Source organism: Geotrypetes seraphini, chromosome 4 (assembly GCF_902459505.1).
Source record: "Geotrypetes seraphini chromosome 4, aGeoSer1.1, whole genome shotgun sequence".
In the NCBI taxonomy this organism is placed as follows: domain Eukaryota; kingdom Metazoa; phylum Chordata; class Amphibia; order Gymnophiona; family Dermophiidae; genus Geotrypetes; species Geotrypetes seraphini.
The window spans coordinates 298358235-298383981 of NC_047087.1; the positions used below are offsets into that span (position 1 = coordinate 298358235).

At 47.3% G+C, this 25747-nt stretch overlaps 2 protein-coding genes across 4 annotated transcripts in view; one reads left to right on the forward strand and one right to left on the reverse strand.

Moving 5' to 3' along the window:
* Positions 1-13012, reverse strand: part of CFAP43 (cilia and flagella associated protein 43) — a 387888-nt gene extending 374876 nt beyond the window's left edge. For all 3 annotated transcript variants that reach the window (XM_033942773.1, XM_033942772.1, XM_033942771.1), the window contains exons 1-2: positions 12818-13012; positions 1507-1760 (exon numbers count right to left, since the gene is read on the reverse strand). In XM_033942773.1, the coding sequence (XP_033798664.1) occupies positions 1507-1760; positions 12818-12837 (274 nt within the window). In that variant the 5' untranslated portion in view covers positions 12838-13012. The remainder of the gene's footprint in view (positions 1-1506; positions 1761-12817) is intronic.
* Positions 13013-23584: 10572 nt separating this feature from the next.
* Positions 23585-25747, forward strand: part of GSTO1 (glutathione S-transferase omega 1) — a 45981-nt gene continuing 43818 nt past the window's right edge. Inside the window, exon 1 of the mRNA XM_033942774.1 lies at positions 23585-23738. Coding sequence (XP_033798665.1) covers positions 23708-23738 — 31 coding nt within the window. The 5' untranslated portion in view covers positions 23585-23707. The remainder of the gene's footprint in view (positions 23739-25747) is intronic.

Here is a 25747-nt window from a genome sequence, read left to right on the forward strand (position 1 = left end):
CTCCCAGTGGATTGGCGAGGTCTGCTCTCTGTTGTAGATTTCAACCTCCCACCTCAATCACACCACTTTTCTTCCTTTGAAGTCCACTCCATCCATCTATCTGCTCCCTTACTCCTCTGCATAGCTATCATTTACTGACCCCCTGATAAGTCCCTTTGTATCACTACTGAATTGATGAAGAAAAAATTAGTAAAAGCAATTAATGAAATTTTGAAACAATAGAAGTTTAACAATAGGACCGATGAGGATAAGGGCTGATTCCTAGGGGAATCTTATGGTCCTGAGAAATAAAGAGTAATAGCCATCTAATGATAAAAAAAACTAAAAAAAACCAAACCCCTAAAAACTAAAAATTAAATTGATGAATTGAATGATAAAATGTATGCATATAAAAGTTAACAAGATATATATCACAAATGGGGACCTGGGTTCCAAATCTGGATGGTATTTCTAATATGAACACAGGTTATTGTTGATGTCGTGGTAAAGTTTTTTGTGTGTAAATTTTAGGCATGGATCCTGCACCTAAATTTACAAACATAAATTTACCTTAAAACCAATTAATACTAATTGCGTGTTAAAAAGCCAATTATAAGTTCTGTTTAGCTTTTTATTCAATTACTGTATTTTTCACTCCATAAGACACACTTTTTTCCCCCCCAAAGTGGGTGGGAAGTCTGTGCATTTTATGGAGCAAATATAACAATTTTTTACCCTTCCACCGGTACCTTTTTAAATTATGGTGGTCCAGCCATGTTTCGGCAAGAGCAGCTTTCTTCACTCCTGCCCCTCCGTCGCTGGATGGCTGCCTCATCATATCGTGCAGCCAGCGGTGCACAAGGCAGGAGCAAGCTTTTCACGCTCCAGCCTGGCTCCATGTCACTCCCTGAATGGCTGCCATCACTTCTTGCGGGACTCGCGAAAACTGATAGCAGCCATTCAGGGAGCGGTCCAGGGGCCTGGTAGGGAGAGGGGCTGGTTATATAGCCTGGTAGGGAAGGAGGCTGGGTCCAGAGATTGGTAGGGAAGAGGGCTTGGTTCAGAGCCTGGCAGGGAAGGGGGCTGGGTGCAGAGCAAGGTAGGGAAGGGGGCTGGGTTCAGAGTCTTGCAGGGCAAGAAGGGAAAGGGGCTGGGAGGGAAGGGGGCAGAGCCTGGTAGGGAAGGGAGGGACAGGGTGCAGAGCCTGACAAGGAGTGTGGGGTTGGGTGCAGAGCCTGGCAGGGAATGAGGGATGCTGGGTGCAGAGCCTGGTATATTTTATTAAATATATTAGTACATAATTTGGTTCAGAATGTTTATTTTCTTGGTTTTCCTTCTCTAAATCTAAGTGGCAGGTACGTCTTATAGTGCAAAAAATACGGTAAGTTGCACATGCAAATTGAGCACTTGCCCAAATTTGCACTCAAAACTAAAAGCGCCATATATAGAATTTGGGGGTTAGAGCTCTAAGTCCTTTAGATTAGTGAGTTATTATTTTTATAATAAAATTAGCAGAAATATGAGTACCTCTTAATTCTGCCCTCTTTAGAAATTCCGGAAAACTATACACATAGATGACAGGATTAAGTCTTTGGTCTGAAAAAGCCAACTCTCCACCGCCGCCATCAACTGCAAAGGCTCCAATACTTCCGCTAATGCACTGTAGCACAGATTGTTTCTTAATTCCAGTGTTAAAAAAAATGATGAAATTCCCACAAGGATAGCAGATGGTTTTGTCATTGATGAAAGCAATCTTCTTGGTATTAATTCCTTGTACCCATCTGCAAGAAACAAGACTATATGACAGCAACAGAACAATAACACAGGATCTAGATGAAAGACTTAGGGCTCCTTTTACGAAGCTGCGTTAGGGCATTAACGCGTAGAATAGCATGCGCTACATTTCCCCACACACTAGACGCTAATGCCAGCATTGAGCTGGCATTAGTTCTAGCTGCGTAGCACGCGGTAATATCCTGCATGCGCTAAAAATGCTAGCGCACCTTAGTAAAAGGAGCCCTTAATTTTATTGCATATTATGTGCGAGATCAAAGTTGGCATGGTGGAGAGAAGATTGCTTTCTCCTGCTCTCCAGACTAGAGAATGACACGGGGAGCGATCCCCGCAGCGAACCACTGCGTGGCTGCGGTTTGGCTGCGGGTTATGGTGACCTCATTAGCAAATCGCCGCAGACGCGGGGACAAATCCTTTCACCGCCCGCAAAAACAGTGAATAGATTTGTCCCCGCAGGCCAATGTCCCCCCTTCTAGGAACCGCTATTTACCTGTGTTTCACCGTGCTCCTCATTTGTCAGATCAACCCTTCCTGCCAATAGAACCCGCCCCCCCCCCCCCGACGATCGCCCTCAGCCCTTCATGCCGACAGAACCAGCCCTCCCCAACGATCGCGGCAGGAGGGTACCCATCCCCTCCTGCCTACCCCAACAGCCCCCCCGACGATCGCAGCAGGAGGATATCCAACCCCTCCTGCCAGCTCCCCAACAGCCCCCCTATGATCACTGGTAGGAGGGTGCCCAACCCCTCCTGCCGGCACCCCCAACGGGCCCCTATATCGCCAATAGGAGGGTGCCCAACCCCTCCTGCCGGACCCTCCCCCAACAAACCCCGCCATCCCGAAACACCACCCTTAGTCTTACTTTCCAAGTTGGACCGGACAGCTCCTCGCTCGTCTGGCCAGCAGGCCTGCCTCCGTCCAAATGAGGCGGGCCCGCCCCTCCCCTCCCCTGCCTAACCCACAGGATCCTAGGGCCTGATTGGCCCAAGCACCTAAGGCCCCTCCTATAGCGGGAGTGGCTTTAGGTGCCTAGACCAATCAGGCCCTAGGATCCTGTGGGTTGGGCAGGGTAGGGGCGGGCCCGCCTCATTTGGACGGAGGCAAGCCTGCTGGCCATACGTGTGAGGAGCCGTCCGGTCCAACTTGGAAAGTAAGACTAAGGGGGTTCCGGGGTGGGAGGGTTCGTTGGGGGGGGGTCCAGCAGGAGGGGTTGGGTACCCTCCTGCCGGCGATCTTAGGGGAGGCCATTGGGAGGACCGGCAGGAGGGGTTGGGTACCCTTCTGCTGCGATTGTCGGGAGGGCCGTTGGGGGTGGTCTACAGGAGGGGTTGGGTGCCCTCCTGCCGTGATCGCTGGGGGGAGGGGAGACTTGCAGCCGTAGCCGCGGTCACTATGCTAATCACGGCAGGGAGATCTTTGCCGCGATTAGGTACAGCGGCCGCGTCTACTTACCATGTAGGCTAACATTGTAAGCATTTAAAGTACATGTCGTGTTTGTTTTTGCATTGCTAGCCCCAGGGGTGGTGGAAGATTAGTGATTGAAAAACTGTATGAAAAATAACTATTTTAAATTTAGTGATCAAAATGTGTCAGTTTTGAGAATTTATATTAATTAATTTTTTCTCTGCGTGTTTTGTTTTTGTATAGTTATTAACTAATATTTAACTAAGTTTTAAAGTTTTAAAGAATATTTCCTTTATACGTAAATAAAGAAAAGTATATAAAATCGTACCCGTTTGAGGCTTTTATGTATGCAGCGGTGACGGTGACGGGGCGGTGAATGGGGTTGCAGTGGCGGTGACGGGGCGGTGAATGGGGTGGCAGTGGCGGTGACGGGGCGGTGAAGGGAATGGCGGGGACGGGGCGGTGCAGAGGATGGTGAGATGGGGACGGGGCGGTGACGGGGACCAATTTTTTCACCGTGTCATTCTCTACTCCAGACTACATAGTTGCAGTTTGATGGAGTAGCTAGTAAAGTCCACTCACAGATAAACTAATCTGCACCATGTGCTACTGCCCACCAGGAAAATGGATAGAAGCCAAAGACCACTTCAATGTCTTCCTAATCAATCTAATGCTGCAAGACAACACTATTCTAGTCACAGGAGACCTGAACATACACTTAGACAAAACAGAAGACAAAGTCATCTTAGAGTTTCTCTATTTCCTGGAAGACATAGATTTAGAAATCTTATCCAGTGTTCTCCCCAGGGCCTTTTAGCCGGGTGCACCGCCCAGCTAATTAGAATGACCGCCCAGTGAATCCTTCTGCTGCCGCCGATGCTCCTTCTCGGGCTGACTCTCCGCTGAAAATTTTGTTTGATGCCTGCCTTTTTTTTTTTTTTTTGCCAGCATGCTTTTACTTGCTTCGGGCCTTCCTCGTTGCCGGGTTCTGCCTACTTTGTTTCCGCTACGGCAGAACCCAGCAGCGAGGAAGGCCCGAAGCAAGTAAAAGCAGTAAGTTGTAAGTTTCCCTCTGGGGCTCTATCGTGTGCGTGCTGGCTTCCCTTCTCTTCCCTCCCCCCCCCCCCCCACGGGATGCAACTTCCGGTTTCGGAGAGAAGAGAAGGGAAGCCGGCACGCACACGATAGAGCCCCAGAGGGAAGCTTACAACTTACTGCTTTTACTTGCTTCGGGCCTTCCTCGCTGCCGGGTCCTGCCTTCGTGGAAACAGAAAGTAGGCAGGACCCGGCAATGAGGAAGGCCCGAAGCAATTAAAAGTAGCAAGTTGTAAGCTTCCCTCCATCGCTGACCTATGAAAGATAGGTCAGCAAAGCTTACAATTTCCCTAGCGACTCTACTGATGGGTTTGTGAGCTGGGAGGGATGAGAAGAGAAATGCTGCTGCTGTACTGAATAGGGGAGGGGGTAGAGAAATATTCTGCTGCTGCACTCATTTTGGGGGGGGAAGGGAAGAGAAATGTTGCTGCTGCACCCAATTTTTTTGGGGGGAGGGGGAAGCGAAAAGCTGGTGCACCCAATGGGGGAGGGGAAGAGAAAAGCTGCTGCTGCACCCAATTGGGGAGGGTGGAGGGAAAGAAAAGTTCTGCAGCAGCACCCAATTGGGGAGGGGGAGGGGGATAAGAAGTGCTGCTACTGCAGCACCCAATTGGGGAGAGAAAGGGATGAAGGAAGACCAGGGAAGGGAGAGGAGAGGCAAGAGACACCAAGACTATGGGAGGGAGGGAAAGGAAAGGAGCTACCAGACCATTTAGGGGGGGAGAGATGTCAGCGCATATGGGGGGGAGGAGAGAGATGCCAGGGCATGGAGGGAGAGAAGGGAAGGAGATAAAGATGCCAGACCATGGGGTGGAGTGGGAAGGAAGGAAGGAAAGGAGAAGAGAGAGATGCCAGAGCATAGGGGAGGGAGTGAAGCTGAAAAGCACAGTTACTTACCGTAATAGGTGTTATCCAAGGACAGCAGGCAGATATTCTCTACATGTGGGTGACGTCATCCACGGAGCCCCGTCGCGGACAGCTTTTCAAGCAAACTTGATTGAAGATCTCAAAGTTTGCTAGTGCTATACCACGCATGTGTGTGCCTTCCCGCTCCACTAGAGGGCGCGTCCCCTCCTCGTGGTCTTCAGTTCAGATAGCTAGCAAATAAGCAAACCTGGGGAGGTGGGAGCGTTGCGAGAATATCTGCCTGCTGTCCCTGGATAATACCTGTTACGGTAAGTAACTGTGCATTATCCCAGGACAAGCAGGCAGCATATTCTATACATGTGGGTGACCTCCAAGCTAACCAAAAAGGGACGGAGGGAAAGTTGGCCATTTATGAAAACAGATTACGCAAAACCGACTAACCAAATTGGCTGTCACGTCTGGAAAAAGCATCCAGACAATAGTGAGAGGTGAAGGTATGAACCAAAGACCAAGTGGCGGCCTTACAGATCTCCTCAATAGGCGTGGACCTGAGGAAAGCAACAGAAGCCGCCATCACTCGGACTCTATGTCCCGTGACCCAACCATGCAGCGAGACACCAGCCTGAGCGTAGCAGAAGGAAATACAAGCAGCCAACCAGTTGGACAAGGTGCGCTTGGAAACAGGACGTTCCAACCTATTTGGATCAAAAGACAAGAACAACTGAGGAACCTTCCGATGAGACTGGGTGCGTTGGAGATAGAACGCCAACTCCCTCTTACAGTCAAGAGTATGAAGTGCCAGCTCTCCAGGATGAGAGTGGGGCTTCGGAAAAAACACCGGAAGAACAATAGACTGATTAAGGTGAAAATCTGATACCACCATAGGCAAGAACTTGGGATGAGTGCGGAGGACCACCTTGTCATGATGAAAAACAGTAAAAGGTGGGTCCACAACCAAAGCCTGCAGCTCACTAACCCTGCAAGCAGAGGTGAGAGCAAGCAGAAAGATCACCTTCCAAGTAAGGAACTTCAGATGAGCTTTGTCCATGGGCTCAAATAGTGGTTTCATCAACTGAGCAAGGACCACATTCAGATCCCAAACCACAGAGGAGGATGGACATTCAAGAGACCCCGCATGAAACAAGAAACCAAGGGGTGGACAGACAGCGACTTCCCACCAAGCTGCCGATGGAAGGCGGCAATCGCACTAAGATGTACACGAATAGAATTGGTCTTGAGGCCAGACCGAGACAAATGAAGCAGACAAAGGCTCCACCTGATTCGAAGCACACCACGTGGCAGATCTAGTCCACTTCTGGGCATAACACTGCCTAGTAGAAGCTTTCCGAGAAGCTTCCAGAACATCCCACACCGACTGGGACAACTCAAGGGAAGGAGTCAGGTGGAAAGGAACCAAGCCGTCAGATGTAGCGACTGCAGATTGGGATGCAACAGCGAACCCCGACTCTGAGACAGCAGAGAAGGAAACACAGGCAGAAGTAGAGGATCCCTGACACTGAGTTGAAGAAGCAGGGAAAACCACGGCTGCCGAGGCCACCGAGGAGCGATCAGAATCATGGTGGCGTGGGCAGTCCTCAGATGGACAAGAGTCCTCAGAATCAACGGGAAGGGAGGAAACGCATACAGGAACCTGCCCGCCCAATCCAAAAGGAATGCATCGGCCTCGAGACGATCCGGGGAGAACACCCGGAAGCAGAACAGAGGCAACTTGTGATTGAGGGGTGAGGCGAAGAGATCTATCTGCGGAGTCCCCCACCGAAGAAACACCTGTCACAGAGCCCGGGAATGGAGCAGCCATTCATGCGGCTGCAGAAGGCGGCTTAACTTGTCTGCCAGACAGTTGTGTTTGCCCTGGATATACACCGCACGAAGAAAGATGTTGTGGCGGAATGCCCAATTCCAAAGGCGAAGAGCTTCCTTGCAAAGAGACAGGGAACCCGTACCCCCCTGCTTGTTCACGTAATACATCGCTACCTGGTTGTCCGTGCGCACCAGGACCACCCGATCCTGAAGCAGATGTTGGAAGGCCACCAAGGCATTGTAAATGGCCTGAAGCTCCAACACGTTGATGTGACAACGGCGGTCCGCACTCAACCAAAAGCCCTACGTACGCAGCCCGTCGAGATGCGTCCCCCAAGCATACGCCGAGGAGTCCGTCGTGAGGACCTTGTGATGCGCAGGAGCGAGAAAGAGCAAACCTCTGGAAAGATTGGAAGAGCTGGTCCACCAACGGAGCGAGCATTTCAAGGAGGGAGTCACCGCAATGCGATGAGAAATGGGATCCCGATCCTGCCGCCACTGAGAGGCCAGAGTCCACTGAGGGACCCTTAGATGCAGCCTCGCGAACGGTGTGACATGCACGGTGGAGGCCATCATCTGCTTGGCCGAGACCGAAGTCCGCAGGGAAACATACTGGCTCAGCCGCACGAGCGTGGCCTGCCGAGGGGGAGGCAGGAACGACCGGAGGCAAACCGTGTCCAGCATGGCCCTGATAAACTGAAGGGACTGAGAGGGGCACAACTGAGACTTGGGGAAGTTCACCTCGAACCCCAGACGTTGAAGGAAGGTAATAGTCTGACGGGTCGCTGCAATAACCCCTTCATTGGTCGAGGCCTTGATCAACCAATCGTCGAGATACTGGAAAACCTGAAGGCCCCTCAACTGCAGAGCTGCCGCCACCATAGACTCGCGGGGAGGAAGCAAGCCCGAACGGGAGGACCCTGTACTGCAGATGCAGGTCCCCAACCTGAAAGCGGAAGAACCGGCGACAGGCCGGATGAACCGGCACGTGAGTATAGGCCTCCTTCAGATCGAGGGAACACATCCAGTCGCCCTCGTTCAGCAACGGATACAAAATAGGAAGCAAGAGCATCCGGAACTTTTCCCGAACCAGGAACATGTTCAGCTTCCAGAGGTCCAGGACAGGACGGAGGTCCCCGGTCTTCTTGGGGACCAGGAAGTACCGGGAGCAAAACCCTGCCACCGCTGAGAGGGGGGAACCTCCTCCACAGCCCGAAGACAAAGAAGAGCCCGAGCCTCCAGAAGGAGCAAGGGAAGCTGCACTTGATTCGAAAGAGACCCACTGGGAGGATTGTCCGGAGGCAACTCCCGGAAGTTCAGCGAATACCCCTCTCTGACAACGGAGAGGACCCACGCATCCGAAGTGATGTGGGTCCAGGCCAGATAGAACGCCCGTAGACGGCCCCCGATAGGAAGAGGGCCGATTTCCGAAGCGGAGGGGGCCCGCCCCATCCGCTCAGCCAGTCAAAAAGACGGCGCGGGCTTAGACACAGCAGGGGTCTGAGGCTTAGGGGGAGTCCATTGCTGCCGCTGGCGCCGAGGAGGCGGACGAGAGAAGGCAGGTGTAGACTTCTGCGGGTACTGCCGGGGCGGCAGCCGATACACCTTCAAAGGAATGGGCTTTGGCATAGGGCGCACCAAGGACACAAAGGACCGCTCGTGCTCCGTGCGCTTAGTAGCCGCCTCAATCGAGTCGTCAAAGAGCTCATTCCCCACACAGGGGAGATTCGCTAAGTGGTCCTGAAGGTTGGGGATCCATATCAACAATGCGACCGCAAAGGCGGAGACCCGAGAGGAAAGCTTGAAGGCATTGTAAACGGCATGGAACAAATGCAGACGAAGCTGCAAAAGAGAGTCCACCACCAGCTGAAACTCCGCACGGCGAGAGGCAGGCAAATCACCCTGAAAAGCCGGCAAAGATTTGACAAGGACCTTCAGATACGAGGTGAACGAAAAGGTATAGTTCAAGACCCAGATGGCCATCATGGAATTTTGGTAGAGGCGTCTACCAAACTTATCCATGGTCCTCTCTTCCCAGCCTGGCAGCACAGCTGCGGAGACCTTAGAGGGATGAGACTTCTTCAGAGAAGACTCGACCAGCAATGACTGGTGCGAAAGCTGCGCCTTCTCAAACCCCGGGCATGGGACAGTCCAGTATCTAGACTCCATTTTGGACGGAATGGCGGGGACTGCATAGGGGGTCTCCAAATTCCGGAAGAAAGCCTGGTGCAGGATCGGATTCAAGGAGAGCCACAAAGACTTGCGAGGTGGACAAGGGAGGTCCATCTCCTCCAGGAACTCCTTGGTATACTTGGAGTCGGATTGGAGGTCAAGATTGAGCGCTCTCCCCATGTCCTGGACAAACCTTGTGAAGGAAGAAGGGCGACCCTCCAACCGATCCTCAAGAGGGGTGGTCGAGCGAGACCGCAATGCCGCCGAAAAGGAGGGCGAGGCCTCCCGAGAGTAGTGAGGCGGCCTATCAGTGTTACCACGGCCGGAACCCCAGGACGCTCCACTACAGGAACGCGGCGGGGTTGAGGACCGCCTGCGCCTCGAGGATGCCCAAGGCGAGGACCCCGGGGTTCGAGGCACCGAGGTCTGCCGCCGAGGCGATACGCCTCGGGACACAGAGAGGGAGCCTCTCAATGCCCTGGTCCCTCGGGGCGGAGCCCCGGACCGGGCCAGCGACTTAAACAATTGGGGGTTGGACAAGGACAACTCCGAGACCCGGAAAGCCTCGGTCCGGCGACCCGGAGACCGGTCCCGCCTCAGGTGGGAGTCCCGGTGCCGCTTCACCAAGCGGCGAGATGGGGTCAAGGCACGCCCCGAAGGCGAGGAATGCCCCGAGGCCCGAGGCAAAAAGTCGGAGGAAGAAAGACGCCGAGACTGACGCACCTTGCCCCACGGGGCCTCGACAGGACGCTCAGGCTGGTCTACCGGCTGCGAGGTCGAGGCCGGGGTCAAACGGGCCAAAGTCGAGGAGAGCTCTAAGGATATCAAGGCCCTCAGCATATCCTGGAACACCGGCACCGAGACCATCGAAGGTCTATCAGGTGCAGCAGTGCATTCCACCAAGGGCGACCTCGTGGATGAGTATTCCCTTGAGGCAGAAGCACGCTTGGAGGGCTTGGACAAGACCGGGGGGAGTGCACTCCCACTATGGACGGCCGGAGACTCCGAGGCCGGCTTCCTTGTCAGCACTGACCCTGAAGAAGGAAGAGGGGACTTACCTGGACCCAAGGTCTTCGAAGTCGGGGTCGAGCCCTTCGAGGTCGACGTCTTAGCCGAGGCCGAGGTCTTCGAGGCCGGGGCCGAGACCAGGGCCAACGTCGAGGCCGAGACCGGAGCCACCAGCTCTCCAGCAAAAGTTCAGCCATGCTGTCCGACGCGGCCGCAGGGCACGATTCTGAAAAGTAGCACACCTGGGGCAAGCGTCGGTCGGATGGTCAGCCCCCAGGCACAAGATACACCACCGATGTGGGTCAGTGATTGGCAACAGCCAACCACACTGGGTGCACTTTTTAAACCCAGTAAGAGGCCGGGACATAGAGGGAAAAAAATGGCCGCGGCCAAGTCGAGGCCAGGCGGCCACGGCAAACTGGGAGCCCCCGGATGCTGAAGTCCAAAATCACGAAGTCAAAAAACAATTTTTTTTTCCCGAAAAATCCCGAGGCAAAAAGGCGCACAGCGACTCTGAGAAAAAACAAAGAACCCGCGGTGCTAGAAAGGCACTTTAACACAGAGAGAAAAACGGCAGGGCTTTCTGGCTCCGCGGAAAACTAAGAACTGAAGACCATGAGGAGGGGATGTACCCTCTAGTGGAGTGGGAAGGCACACAAATGCGTGGTGCAGCACCAGCAAACTTGAAATCTTCAATCAAGTTTGCTTGAAGAGCTGTCCGCGTCGGGGCTCCGTGGATGACATCACCCACATGTAGAGAATATACTGCCTGCTTGTCCTGGGATAACGCTATTAATGACTGGGGAGTCAACTCAGAGCAGTTTACTTGACCTTCTGTAATGGTGTTACAATTTACAGAGTTAGCATTTTCTGAGATGGTTTTCAATGCAGACACATTTTATACCATAATCAATCATCCCACATATCACATCTATACCACAATCAATCATCCTACCTATATCTATAATAATAAAATGCTAAGCACGCATGCGCATTCTTACTGGCGTGTTCCCTGAGATATAATCTGTCGGGCTGTGGCCGGTAGGAGTGTGCATGTGCGCCAGACAAGCCTCCCTGCTCTCCACCTCACGCCGCTGCAGTGGGTCCTCTCACGAGACGCACCTGCATTGGAGAAGGATTCCGACGAAGGCGGCAATCATGAGGGGAGCCACCGTGGCACCTTCAAAATTAAACTTTGAGCAGAAACGGCCCCACACTCGCAGCTTGGCTTCAGGCATGCGCGCGCGTGGTGGCTGTCGGCGCCTGCAGGCCGCGGCAGCTGTCGGCGCCTGCAGGCCATGGCGGCTGCTTGCTCTATAGAGGAAGGGCTACTATTGTGCTGACTTTGCTGCTGCTCTTTACAGGGTTTCTTAGTTGAGGTCCCCCAACAGTATCAGGCAATGACTCATTCATTGCTCTCATTCGACAATACGAAGGCAACTTTGATGTGAAGGTCAGTGGGTGGCAAACGTGTTGATTGTGAGCTGCTGAATTATGGATGCTTTTACTGCTGGACAGAGGGGAGCAGGGAAGGGGTGTTGCTGGACAGGGGAATTCAGGGAAGATGGAAGGAACAGGAGAGAGACAGGCAGGGGGGAAGAAAAAGGAAGGGAGGCCTACTGCTGGACAGGGGGAGCAGGAAAGAGGTGCTGCTGGACAGGGGAAGAGGTGCTAATGGACAGGGGGGAAGAAAAAGGAAGGGAGACCTACTGCTGGACAGGGGGAGCAGGAAAGAGGTGCTGCTGGACAGGGGGGAGGTAAAACAAAGGGAGAAGGGCTGCTGGTGGAAAAAGGGAGCAGTGTAGGGGTGGTGGTGGACACAGGGGAAGTAAAAGGAAGGGAGAATGCACAGGGGAAGCAGCCAAGGGGTGGTGGTGGACAGCCAGGAAAAAGAAAGGATCTTTTCCAGATAAGCCCCGCCAAAAAGTTAACCCCCGCCACAGTTTTAGCTAACACCATGCTAAGTGAATACTTGGGGAAAGTGATATACAAGGGGGGGCTCTGCCCCCCCTTGAAATCCCCCCCCCCCCCGAGTCATTATTCAAATCATGTGAATAATTTCCTCGGCTTAAGTTTTCGCCTGTGCACTTTTTGCATTAGTGGTAGCGGGGCTTAAGTTTTCGCCCGTGCACTTTTTGCATTAGTGGCGGGGCTTATCTGGAAAAGACCCAAAAGAAAGACATAAAAAAAGAAATACAGAAAGCAACTAAGGAGAGAGAGAGAGAAAGAAATAAAGACAGATACGCACATATATATTCTAGCACCCGTTAATGTAACAGGCTATAAGACCAGTACACATATAATACTAGTATCATGGCTTATAAGTTCACATGATTGATAATGTGCATAGGAAATGATTTAAAGCAATATGTTTTTTAGTTAGTGCAAATATCAGGACCTGATGTGCTGCAGCAGCTTTTTTTTTTTTTTTTTTTTTTTTTGCTTATACCTCTGTGATGTTGCATCCTCTGTACAGAAATACACCTGCAGGAAAATGCACTAGGTAACAGTTTGTGTAACATATTGCATGTGTGAAAGACAGGGGCTGGGGCTCAGAAGATTTAGAATTCCTATCCTTCTCCCCTTAATTCAGAGAGCAACTATTTGGCCATGGCTATATTGATACAAGTATTATGCCTTATCTTCTGTTCCCCTTTTTCTTAAAGGGGTCTCATACCTGATGCCAAGTGTGTCCATGGTTTCCTAAACCCACTTTCTTCTCTGGCAATAAAAGGTCCAAGTTCCCTATTTAAGGATTAATTGCTTTCTTTATAAATACATTTAAAAAAAAAAGAAATTAGCTTTCATGACATCCAACATCGAACTCAAGCCGTTTTCTTTGCTGCACAACCCCTTCGCTTCTATCCGTAGCTAGGAAATACAACTGAGCGCACCTATTGGTTAGAAGAGAAATCCAATTTCTCGCCCACTCCTGTTCAAGAACGGCGATGATTGGCTGGAGCTCGTTTCACGATCAGTTGCTAAGGAGACGCGTCTCTGTCTACTTACCTTATGCCCTCAAAGTATTTCCTCCAGAGAGGAACGTGCAGTCACGTAGCTTGAGGGGACCGAGGTTGATCTTAAAGAGGCAGCTGTCCTCTCCAAAATAGGCATCAGCATCTACAGAAATATACGCATTATAAATCTAATGCTAGGAGAAGGACACCTGGAGCTTAATTCAAGGCTAAGGGACAAACTATACAATGTAGTTTTAAAACATACAGTGTCCTAGTCTTACAGAAAGTACAATTAGTACTTAAGATATTGTTTTAGGATTCCAGTGCAAAAAGCATCCACATTAGCTGATCTGCCTCTTCAGTCTCCTGATGAGGCTGAATAGGAAACCAAACACAGAAAATAGATTAGGGATGTAAAATATTTAAAAAACTGCCTCCCTTTTTATAAAACCGTGCAAGAGATTTTTAGCGCCAGCTGACGTGCTGAATACCCTGCGCTGCTCTGACGGTCATTCCTATCAGTGTGGGAGCAGCGCAGAACATTCAGCGCGCCACCCAGTACTAAAAACCTCTCGACCGATTTTGTAACCATTAAATATACATATCACCCCCCTCCCCCTTGTGGACATGTAGGAGCAGGGCCTAGTTCAAGGCACAACTTTGGCAGTGACAAGAAACTATCAAGGAACAGAACCTGGTCCAAGGTTTGACCGGTACTGCCAGTGAAAGAATGTGAAGGCACATGTGGCAAATGTTCAAAAGCATACTGTGCAATTAAGACTGGTTGTAGCCAGTTAGTTCAGCCTCCAATTCACAAAAGGGTTCTCTGTGGCTTTTACCAACTGGCAGCAGCCACCAAGAATTCTATGTAAATGCATTATAAGGAGTATTATTAAAATGAGTGCTCTGTGTAATGCACAGCAAGAAACGCCCACCCTTTAGCATGCAAATTTTCCCTGCAGGTTGGAGCTGTCAGTAGCATGAAGGTAAGAGCATTTTACTTGAATTTTAAACTCTGTAAGATTAGCCATATGTGTGTTTTGTGTGCATGTGCGTCCTGTGTCTAAGAGCTTCTAGGTCATTCCATGTAAAGTGGTCTAGAGCATTGGTCTACAACCCTGTCCTGGAGGACCACTAGCCAGTCGGGTTTTGGGGATAGCCCTAATGAATATGCATGGAGCAGAGCTGCATTCCTATCATCTTCATTACATACAAATCTCTTTCATGCATATTCATTAGGGCTATCCTGAAAACCTGACTGGCTGGTGGTCCTCCAGGGTGGGGTTAGGAACCACTGGTCTAGAGCTCCCCACTCAACCATGTCAGAAATTGAATTTTTTTCATGAGAGGGTAACCAAAGTTTTGGGACATGATCTCAACTGGGTCCAGAATTAGGAGCCCCTTTATTTGGCCCACTTTTATGTATCCGCAGAAGATATCAAGTAGTGAGTACTCTCCTTGAAATTGAACCAGTTGATATGGAATTACCCTGCTTCTAAAATCATCATAGAACTAAAAAAAAAAAAATTCCTGAACTCACTAAAATAAAATTGCTCCCAGTGTTTTGCACTGGTTTGCAGAGTTCTGTGCATCGGCCCCCATAGTCAGATTCTCACTACCACAGCTGTGGTCAGTCCCTGGACCAAATCTCTTCGGGGGAGGGATTAACGGGAGCGATAGGAGTTTCAGAACTGGATAAGAAAGGGTACCTTTAATGACAGTGAGACATGGGAGCAAGAGACTTTGGCTATTTTAAAAAATTTTGCTGGTAAACCTACATTAAACCCTCCTCTTAATGTTTAAACTGTTAAATATTTAAACCATGGTCCCCAATTCTTTTTACCAGAATGGCCATATTGAATATTTCAAATGACCAAGAGGGCTGGAAGAGCTCCCTCTCATAGACTTTGATGAGGGGAGCTTTCATAATGATTTGAAATGTTGAGAAAAACAGAAGAAAGCAAGGTCCCAGCAATATGGCAGACATTCAGATTATTGATAATAACGTCTGAGAAATCTAAAAATAATATTATCAACAGTCTATCTTCATATCTTTTTGCATGACAGGCCAGAATTTATATGTTAGCAAGATTTATTTATTAATCCCCCTTTTACTAAACCATGATAGCGGTTATTAGCACAGAGAGCCACGCTGAATGCTCTGCGTTGCTCCCGACACTCATAGGAACTCTAGGATCATCGGGAGAAGTGATGAGCATTCAGCACAGCTCCCTGCGCTAATAATCGCTATCGCAGTTTAGCAAAAGATGGCTGGGGGGTATTTATTTATTTAGATTTAGCTCACTCAGTAGTATCTCAAAGTAAGTTTTTGGGTATTTCTGACAAAGTTGATGAATTAACCATGATCTTTTTACCTGCATTATGGTATTTCTTGAAGACTGTTTTTATGTTTATTTTATCTTATGTTCTTTTAACTATCTTCATGGTTTTTCTATGTGTTTATTTTAAACATTGTGTATGTACACCTTGCAGTTTAGTTTTAAATGGTATATAAATTTTTAAAATAAATAAATAAGTTACATTCAGGTAACTAGGTATTTCCCTGTCCCTTGAAAGCTTACAATCTTAAGTATGTATCTGAGGCAGAGGAGGGCTAAATGACTTGCCTAAGATCACAAGGAACAGTATTTATATTTGTAAAGTTGATATCAGATATCTCCTTCTTTTCTGCCTGCACTTTTTCTCTCTCTCCCTTACCGCATTTTCCAGATTTGAGTATGTTTATTGGCGCGATGCAACATGAAAAGCTCCAAGAACCTTGCACACCTTAAATAAACCTCAGTCCAATTCTATACGTCAGTAAGACTACTATTAATCATTCAATCATGTTTATCTACATGTTCCACAATTTTATTTTTTATAATTGTTTCCACTATTTTGCCCAGCCCGAGGTCAGGCTTACCATTCTATAATTCCCCAGATCCCCCCAAGAACATATTATGTACAGAACCAGTACTAAAGAATGCTTATTTTAATAAGGAATTTATTTTGCAGGCTGATGCCTCTAGGGGAGCTTGGGAGCTTTGTTAAATTAGGGAGAAGGACCCGATGAACATCCAGTCATGGTTTTTTTTACAGGAAGTTGACTAAAGCAGAGCGAAACTATTCCACCAGATGATATACATCTCAGGGTACTGAAAGAACTCAAACATGAAATTGCTGATCTGCGTTAGTGATATGTAACCTGTCATTAAAATTGTCTATGGTACTAGAAGATTGGAAGGTGACCAATGTTTCGCCGATTTTTTAAAAGGGTTCTGGGGGGGATTTGGGGAATTATAGAATGGTAAGCCTGACCTCGGGCTGGGCAAAATAGTGGAAACAATTATAAAAAATAAAATTGTGGAACATGTAGATAAACATGATTTAATGAGACAGAGTCAGCAAGGGTTCAGCTGAGGGAGGTTTTGCCTCACCAATTTGATTGACTTATTTGAAAGTGTGAATAAACATGTGGATAAAGGTGAGATTTCCAGAAGGCTTTTGACAAAGTTCCTCATGAGAGGCTCCTGAGAAAATGAAAGTCATGGGATAGGCATCAAGGGTCTCTCTTCACCAAAAACTGCTCACAGCTCTGATTCCACATGGTAACTGCAATCGAAAAACAAAAAATGGAGCTGGGGAAAACATAGTAACATAATAAATGACGACAGATAAAGACCCGAATAGTCCATCCAGTCTGCCCAACCTTACCCTGCTGACTAAAATAGATGAACTGCCTCCACCTTGATTCACCAACAACTACTCCGATGGCACTGTTACACACATGCATAATGATGGCTCAAAAGAATGCTGCCCTTTCAATGCTCGCATTCAAGCCCAATGGCTCTACTGACTGCATCTGAAAAATCTAACATTGCTCCTTTTGGCGGAGGAGTCGTTGCCAATCACCTCTCCGGAATCAGAACAATGAGCAATTTTTAGTGAAGAGAGACCCTTGACACAGCTACAATGAAACAAGGAAGTTCCCTGTTGGGTCCTTTGTATGGATTTATCTGCTGTTGGTGGTGTTTTTTCTGCTATATGAGAAATTTTGGAGATTGGGGTCGATAGGAGGAGCAGGACTAGTGTCGCCAGCAGCTAAGTACCTGCATTCTCTTTACCTTTGTGGATTTGTTGAACTGTGCCTATTTCTGGAAGATTTGGATCCTTTATCCTCAGATTTTGAATGCTGGCTCTTATTTGATGTGCCTAGAACATTTATGATGTAATTCTATGAGACTGAGATTGATATATATATATATATCAATCTCAGTCTCATAATAAAACCGTAGGCGGCGCATGCGCACTCTTATCCGCGTGCTTCCATGATCCGTATGTCCGTGGCCGCCAAGAGTGCAGCATGCCCCGCTCTTACTACGGCCCCACGCAAAGCTGACAAATTTAACAACGCTGCACTTTCCTCCATTTTCGCAACGGCGGTTTCCCCAGATAGGGGAAGCCGAACAGCTCACTCCCGCCTTCACGCCTCTGCTAGGCACGGCGCTTTCCCCAGATAGGGGAAGGCGAACAACTCACTCCCGCCTCATGGTCCTGCCGCTGCTGCCGCTCCTGTTCACAGCAGCCTGCACGTCGCCGACTCCACCCTCCCCCCTCTCCTCCCGCAACAACCGGTGCTTGGTCCGCCAAACAATTCCTGCCGTTGACCAAATTTGCCCCACCGTTCCTTCCCTTCCTCCTTCAGGTACAGTTCAGCTCCGCCTATGTTAAAAGCAGCTGCTTTGAAATTGGAGCCCTGCCGCCACCGTAACACGATCCCTCTGCCGCGGTCCCATATGTCAGAGAAGGGGCGGGACCAAGGCAGAGGGGAAAGTGCTACGGCAGTGGCAGGGCTCCGATTTCAACGCGGCTGCTTTTAACATTGGTGGAGCTGCACTGCACCTGATGGAGGGAGGGAAGGAAAGGTGGTTGTGCGCTGTTGAGCCCCTCTGCACGGGCCCAAACCAAAAAAGGAGCCAGGACTCTTCCCCACCCGGCGCCGCCAGACCCGACAAAACGGCCCTACACTCACAGACCCGCGAGCAGGGTTGCCATGGAAACCTAACCGGAATTACATGCAGTCGCGCAAGGGTCAGTGAGAGGGGATCAGGAGCTAAAGAGAGATTGAAAAAAACAAACAAACAACAGTGCACAAGCAGAGAGAGACACACAGACAGTCACAGAAGGACAGGGGGCTAAAGAGACAGATTGAAAAAATAACAAAACACAGAGGACAAGGAGAGAGAGAGACACAGGAAAAAAAAATGACAAACAGACATACAGCAGCCAAGGAGACAGACATACTTACATACAGCGTCCAAGTAGACAGACAGAGAGTCAGTGGGCAAGGAGACAGCAAAAAAAATAAAAAATACAAACAGCCAAGGAGAAAAACAGAAAAAAATAAAAAATACAATGCCCAAGGATAAATTCAGGAAAAAAAACCTTCCAGACATACAGTGGCCAAGGAGTTAGACTGAAAAAAAACCTTCCAGACATACAGTGGCCAAGGAGTTAGACTGCAAAAAAGACATACAGACATATAGCAGCCAGTGAGACAGACAGACTGACAGCGACCAAGTAGACAATCAGCAAAAAAACACAAACAAACACACAAAGCAAAAAAAGATAAACATACAGCGGCCAAGGAGACAGGCATGCAACAAATAGGAAAAATAAAAAAAAATTTAATAAATAAACCATACATGAAGGAATAAAAAAAAAAAAAAGGAAAAGACACCTACAGGGAAACACAGGATCAAGAGCATACAGAGAAAACAGAAGTTTGCAGGAATCAGGAACATATAGAGAAAGGAGAGCAGAGACCCCTGCAAGAAGAGAAAAATAGCAAAGAGACTGGGGATGAGAAAGAGAGCAGAGATGCTTGCAGGGAGAAAAAGCTAAGCAGTAATGTTACAGCTTGAGAGTGCAGACTGAGGAAGAAAGCAGAGACAGCGCTACACAGGGAAATGGAGGGAGGAAAGAGACAGAAAGAAAAATACAGACAGACATAAATTCTAGCACCCGTTAATGTAACGGGCTTAACGACTAGTATATATATATATATATATATATATATATATATATATATATATAAGAAAGTGTAGTTTTTTGAACCAATGAAGCTGAACTGAGTTTTTTTTCTCCACTTTTTTCTTCTGTTTTGTTCCATTTTTTTTGTGTTGTAGTACCTGTTACTTCATGCCATACACTCAAGTCAGGGAGGGTCCTTGTGAGTAGTGCAAATAGAGTATGATTGTTGAAACTGAATGATTGAACGTACTCTCTCCTTGTTTTATTAGTAGTGTTACGTAATTTAAATCACCCATTATTATACAGTTGCCCAATTCTCCAGCTTTCCTAATCTCTGAAAACATTTCTTCATCTATCTGAACATTTTGTCTCGGGCGATGGTAGTATAATCCTACCTTTATATTCCTTCCCTTCACACATGGAATTTCTATTCATATGGATTCCACACTATGTCATGCAGAATGTTTATTTTATTTGATTCAATTCCCTCTTTAACATATAGCACAACTCCTACTTCAATTTGATCTACTCTAGCCTTGCGATATAATTTTTACACAGGTAATACGGTGTCCCATTGATTGTCCTCCTTCCACCAGGTCTCTGAGATGCCTATTATATCTACCTCATCATTCAGTGCTATATACTCTATCTCTCCTATTTTATTTTTAGGAGTCTAGCATTTGTATACAGACACTTCAAATTGTGTTTTTCCCTTGAAAATACTGGCTGCTGAGAAGCCAGGGAAAATTTGAGTCTTTTACTCATCCTTCCTCTTAAACCCTCCTTGCTTTCTTTTACCATTATTGAAACATCTTTATTGGGACTCCCTAAATATCCTGTTTCAATAGTATCCTTCAAGGATACGTCACACCTAACCATCTGCTCCTGAGAGACTGTCGGCCTTCCCTCACATCTCAGTTTAAAAGCTGCTCTATCTCCTTTTTAAACGTTAGGGCCAGCAGCCTGGTTCCATCCCGGTTAAGATGGAGACCTTCCTTTTGGAACAAGCTCCCCCTTTCCCAAAAGGTTGCCCAGTTCCTAACAAATCTAAATCCCTCATCCTTTCACCATCTCAACCATGCACAGAGACCATAGCTCTGCCTGCCTCTTGGATCCTGCATGTGGAACTTGGATCATTTCTGAAAATGCAACCCTGGAGGATCTGGATTTCAGCTTTCTACCTAAGAGCCTAAATTGGCTTCCAGAACCTCCATCCCACATTTTCCTATGTCATTGGTACCTAAGTGTACCAAGACATCTGGCTCCTCCCCAGCACTATCTAAAATCCTATCTATGTAACGTGTGAGGTCTGCCACCTTCGCACCAGGTATGCAAATGTCCAGGTGATCCTCACGCTCACCAGCCACCCAGCTATCTACATGCCTAATGATCGAATCATCAACTACAACAGCTGTCCTAACCCTTCCCTCCTGAGCAGTAGCCCATGGAGACACATCCTCAGGGAGAGAGGATATTGCATCCCCTGGTGGGCAGGTCCTAGCTACATGATTATTTCCTACTTCACCAGGGTGATGCTCTCCTAGGCCTATTTGAGAGGTATCATCATTGTTTTTTCTGTTATCATCATTGAGTTTTCTATTAAATGGCATAAGGAACAATCCCTTTTACTTGATAAATTAGAAAAACAAATAAGGGCACTTGAGATTGAATATGCTACAAATTCTAAATATTATATCTTCCAAAATCTTTGTAAACTCAGACTTGAATATAACAATATTTATACTAAAAGAATCACAGGATCAATTAATAACTCTTGGGACGAGATACTATTCAGAACAAAACAAAGCTGGCTGCCTTCTTGTTAAATATTTAAAAGGGAAAAGATTCCGCTCAAAAATTGCAATGATCAAAAATCCCACCGATAATACCTTGATCTCCAAAGATAAAGAAATCCTTAATATATTTCAGGATTTTGATCATACTTTATATTCTAGTGAACTCTCTGCATCTGATACTGAAATTTACAATTTCTTATCTAAATTGAATATTCCTCAATTGGTTAGAGACAAATAGAACTGTTAGAATTACCTATTTCTATAGATTAAATTAATAAAGCAATTAAATCTTTCCCTCTGAATAAGTCTCCTGGACCTGATGGTTTTTCCGTTAAATTTTATAAATCATTTACCTCCCTTTTACTAAACCGTGATAGCGGTTTTTAGCACAGGGAGCCATGCTCTGCGCTGCTTCCGACACTCATAAGAGTTCCTATGAGCATCGGGAGCAATGCGGGCCATTCAGCACAGCTCTCTGCACTGGAAACTGCTATCGCAGTTCTGTAAAAGAGGGGGATAGTCTATGGACACGTTAGCGTGCACTATAACAGCTAGTGCGCCTCAGTAAAAGGACCCCTCTGTGTCAAAATGGTCTCTTTATCTAAGCTGGTGGGGCTGTTTAGAGTCGACGCCTTATTTATTATCTATGCTGCCTATTAAATTTCCTGATTCTTTTTTATAAGTCAATAGATATCACACTCCTGAAATTCCTTTGGAGCTCCAAACCTCCCAGAATTTCTGCTGCCTGAATTTTGAAATTACCAAAATTTTCTGGAGGCATTAATTTCCCAGACTTCAAAAATTATCATACTGCTTATATTCTCAGTAAAGGTTTTCATTGATATCCAAGCACTGATAAGGATTATACTCCCTCTTGAATATCTTTAGAGAATGTCCTAAGTTGAGATACCCCTCTATTTGTACTGTCAAACATGTCTGTTTTATCTAATTGTTTCTTATGTTATACCCTCTACAATTTTCTTTTTTACAGATTTGAGTAAATGTTTACCTATACCTTCTGATACCCTCTGACTTGGTCATTTGAAACAATTAATCTACTCTAATAGATAAATCTCCAATTAATTGGTCTATGAAAAAAAGTGTAATATATGGACCTAAGTCAATTATTATTGAAAGGTACTTTGGTATTAAAAACCTTTGACCAGTTGAAAGAGGATTTCCACCTAGCAGATTTTCAATTTTTTAAGTGGTATGAGCTGTCACATGTGCTGCTAACTCAAAATTGACCTAATAACAAACATTAGCTTACTTGACTCTTATGTTCTTAAACATAAGTGATTTCATCCTCTCAGATTTATAAGACTCTACAGTTATAGAAAATAAACTTCTGTATTGGCACTCAGCAGGCTTGGGAAAGAGATCTAGCATCAACCTTGTCTCCTCGTCATTGGAACATGTTTTGGTCACGAGGTCCTAGATCAGAGGTGTCCAACCTGCGGCCCAGTGAAGTATTTTGTGCTGCCCCGGTCGAGGACGATGCGGTGTTTTCCTCTGCTGCCCCCTTGCTGACGCCCTCCTCTGTCTTGCTGCAGAATTTGCACTTGTGCAGCCCCAGAAACATTTTTTTTCGACCAATGCAGCCCAGTGAAGCCAAAAGGTTGGAAACCCCTGTCCTAGATCTTCTTGCTCCTCTGCTATTACACAATCGTTATACTTTCTCCAACACCATGCATTATGGACACTGAGAAAAGCCAAGTTATGTAATTCCACAACTACCGACCTGTGTTGGTCATGTCACAAGGAAGTAGGTACTCTTGTGAATTAATTTTATCACTGTTACAATTTTCAGATTTTTGGGACTGACATAAGGTCTAAAATGCAAACTATTCTTAAATTTATGGATTCTCTGTCCCCTGGATTTATACTTTATAAATCACTGGCTCTTACCACACAACTTTCTGATGATGACAAAGCCTTTTTTGACTTCTTCATTTCCATTGCTTTAAAACTTACCATTAACAACTGGCAATATAATTCCATATCATTTACACATGTGGTGGAACTGGATATTGATGTAGAAAAAATAAGAAGACAACCTTTCTTATAACTCTCCAAATTACTCTTTAAGAATCAGAAAATGGAATTCTTTAGACTTTTCTTTCATAATTCAGGAACAATTTTCTTTATTCAATTTATTTTTTTGTGTGTGTGTGCCTTACCACATACAAGCATGTATACATTTCTTGATCTCTTTATGTTCATGTTTATGGGTCTTTTGGATTGAAACAATTTAAAATTTCAATAAATCTTTGAAAACAAAAAAAATGTCTTCATATGGAGGGTGTTAAAAATGATCGGCTCCAGGTGTCACTAATATGCCACTGCATAAAGGTCACTCTTACTGATCAGCTTAATTGGGTGCCCCCCCCTAGTATTTTTGGAAAGAACAAAGAATGGATTCAGGTCTCCCTGCCCATTTTACTCAATATTTTATAAGGCCTCTTTCATGTCTCTGGAGTGGCGAAAAGGGCGCAAAGCTGAAGGTTACTGTAGCGCGCCTAAGCCTCTTGCACGGGCGCTGGCCACAAATCCTTCAGCGCTGAGGAGGGGGGCCGACTGGGCCTGCAAAAAGAAGAGTTCCGGCGGCTCCATTGGCCACCAAAGCTTCTGCTTCGGCCATACCGGCGAGCAGCTCTGAGGTCAGAGAGGCGGCAAGCCGAGGACGGCCCCAGCGCGACGCCCAGAGCTATTAAAGCGCGCGCGCGCGCGCGCTCCCCCTCTTCTCGTCACGGGTCCCGGAGTCGTCTCAGAATTGCTACCATGCCCGCTGCCACCAGGAGTCTGCAGAAAGGTAAGGGGGCGCTCCTTAAAAATCTGAGGTCCGCACGCTCAGCTCAGCCCCCCCCCCCCCTTTCCGGCTCTGCCTTCCCTAATGGCTAAGGAGGGAAGAGGCGCACAGTGGCTTTTGCTAATGAGCCCGGTCGTCCCTTCCTCCAGATTTCTCCCTCCGTGCTGATTCCGAGAGCTCCCGCGATATACTGGATGGCAAATAGCTGGGGGGGGGGGGGGGGTAAAATGTGTGCAAAGGTCTGCAGCGCATGTGACCTCGCGGATCTGAACTGCACATCCTTGAAAATCACTTTTAGTCTCTGGCATTTTAGCTCTGACGGATCCTCCTAAGGCTTTTCCCTCCCTAAGCCGAGACTAAAAGTGACACAAACCTCAGGACAAAAGTTTTGCCGCTAGTCTCAGCATAGGGAGGGAAAAGCATTAGGATCCGTCAGAGCTGAATTGTCATCGAGCTCTGTCATAGAAACATAGAAATAGACGGCAGATAAGGGCCCACGGCCCATCTAGTCTGCCCACCTTAATGTCCCTCCCCTACCTTTGCCCTTTGAAGAGATCCCATGTGCCGATCCCATTTGGCCTTAAAATCAGGCACGCTGCTGGCCTCAATCACCTGTAGTGGAAGACTATTCCAGCGATCAACCACTCTTTCAGTGAAAAAGAATTTCCTGGTGTCACCTCATAGTTTCCCGCCCCTGATTTTCAACGGATGCCCTCTTGTTGTCGTGGGTCCCTTGAAAAAGAAGATATCTTCCTCCGCCTCGATGCGGCCCGTAAGATACTTGAACGTCTCGATCATGTCCCCCCTCTCTCTGCGCTCCTCGAGCGAGTATAGCTGTAATTTGTCGGAGCCAGAAACGAGGGGTGGCACGGATCTCTGATTTTTTAAGGACGTGGGTTTTAGATCCGCAAGATCCGTGTTTTACCCCTCCCCCCCCCCCAACATGTACTCTCCCGCTCGCTGGGCTCGAGCCCGGCGCTGTTGCTGCGGCTCCAAATGACTCCTAAACGCGACAGATGAAGGAAGGAATTGGCTGCTAAAAAAAAATGATTTCTTTAGCTTTTCCTAGGTTTCACAGGTTACGTTAAGCTTGAAACTGTATCGGAGCCCCTCCAACCCATAAAGAGGAGGGTGTTGGGAAGAACCTCGTAGACTGAGACTTCAAAAGCGGCAGCGGCAGTGTGTCAAGTTTAATTGATCTGCAAGAGAAATATTGAAGCATGGAGGACAGGCAAAATCTAAGGGGGCAAAGGGCGATGTGTACAGTATAGGTTCCAAGTTTCCAAGTTTATTAAATATTTGATTAATCGCTTGTTCCAAATTCTAAGCGATGTACAAAATATTAAAATATTAAATTACGATAATCAAAGGGAAACAAACTGTATAAATATGACTGACACGACAAAACGTAATACAAAAGGAATGGGATGGGAAAGAAACGCAGATTTAAAAATAGCAAAGAAGACATGTAAGGGAAAAAACAATAGGGAATAATAATAACAGCTTATATACCGCAATGCCGTTAAGTTCTATGCGGTTTACAATAGATTAAGCGAGGTACAAATTGATTGAATTTAAGAGGGGGGAAGAGGAGAGTTAATAGGACCGGAAATGCGTTGTTGAGGAGAAAGAGATTAATAGGACAGAGGAATCACTATGGAGGAGATAGCACATTAGACTGGTCCATGACCGAAGCATGAGCAGTGAAAGGAGGAGGATCCAATTTTAGCTTTTTCAGAAGATCAGCAATGAGAAGAGACAGAACCATGCTTAAAAAGCTTGTGAACTGAAGGGTCATCCTTCAAATCTGGACTCTCAGGGTGACTGAGGTGACTAGTCCCAGCAATGGTATCAGCTGGATCCAAAACAGAAGCAGTGTCAGGAGACAACATGGGCATAATATCTGAATGACAACCGATGCAATTGAGGTCCGCCACTGCAGGATGAGAGGGCTCCAGAACATGAAACTCCGCCGCTGGCGCAACAGGCTGAGATGGCTCTGGCGCGCCCAC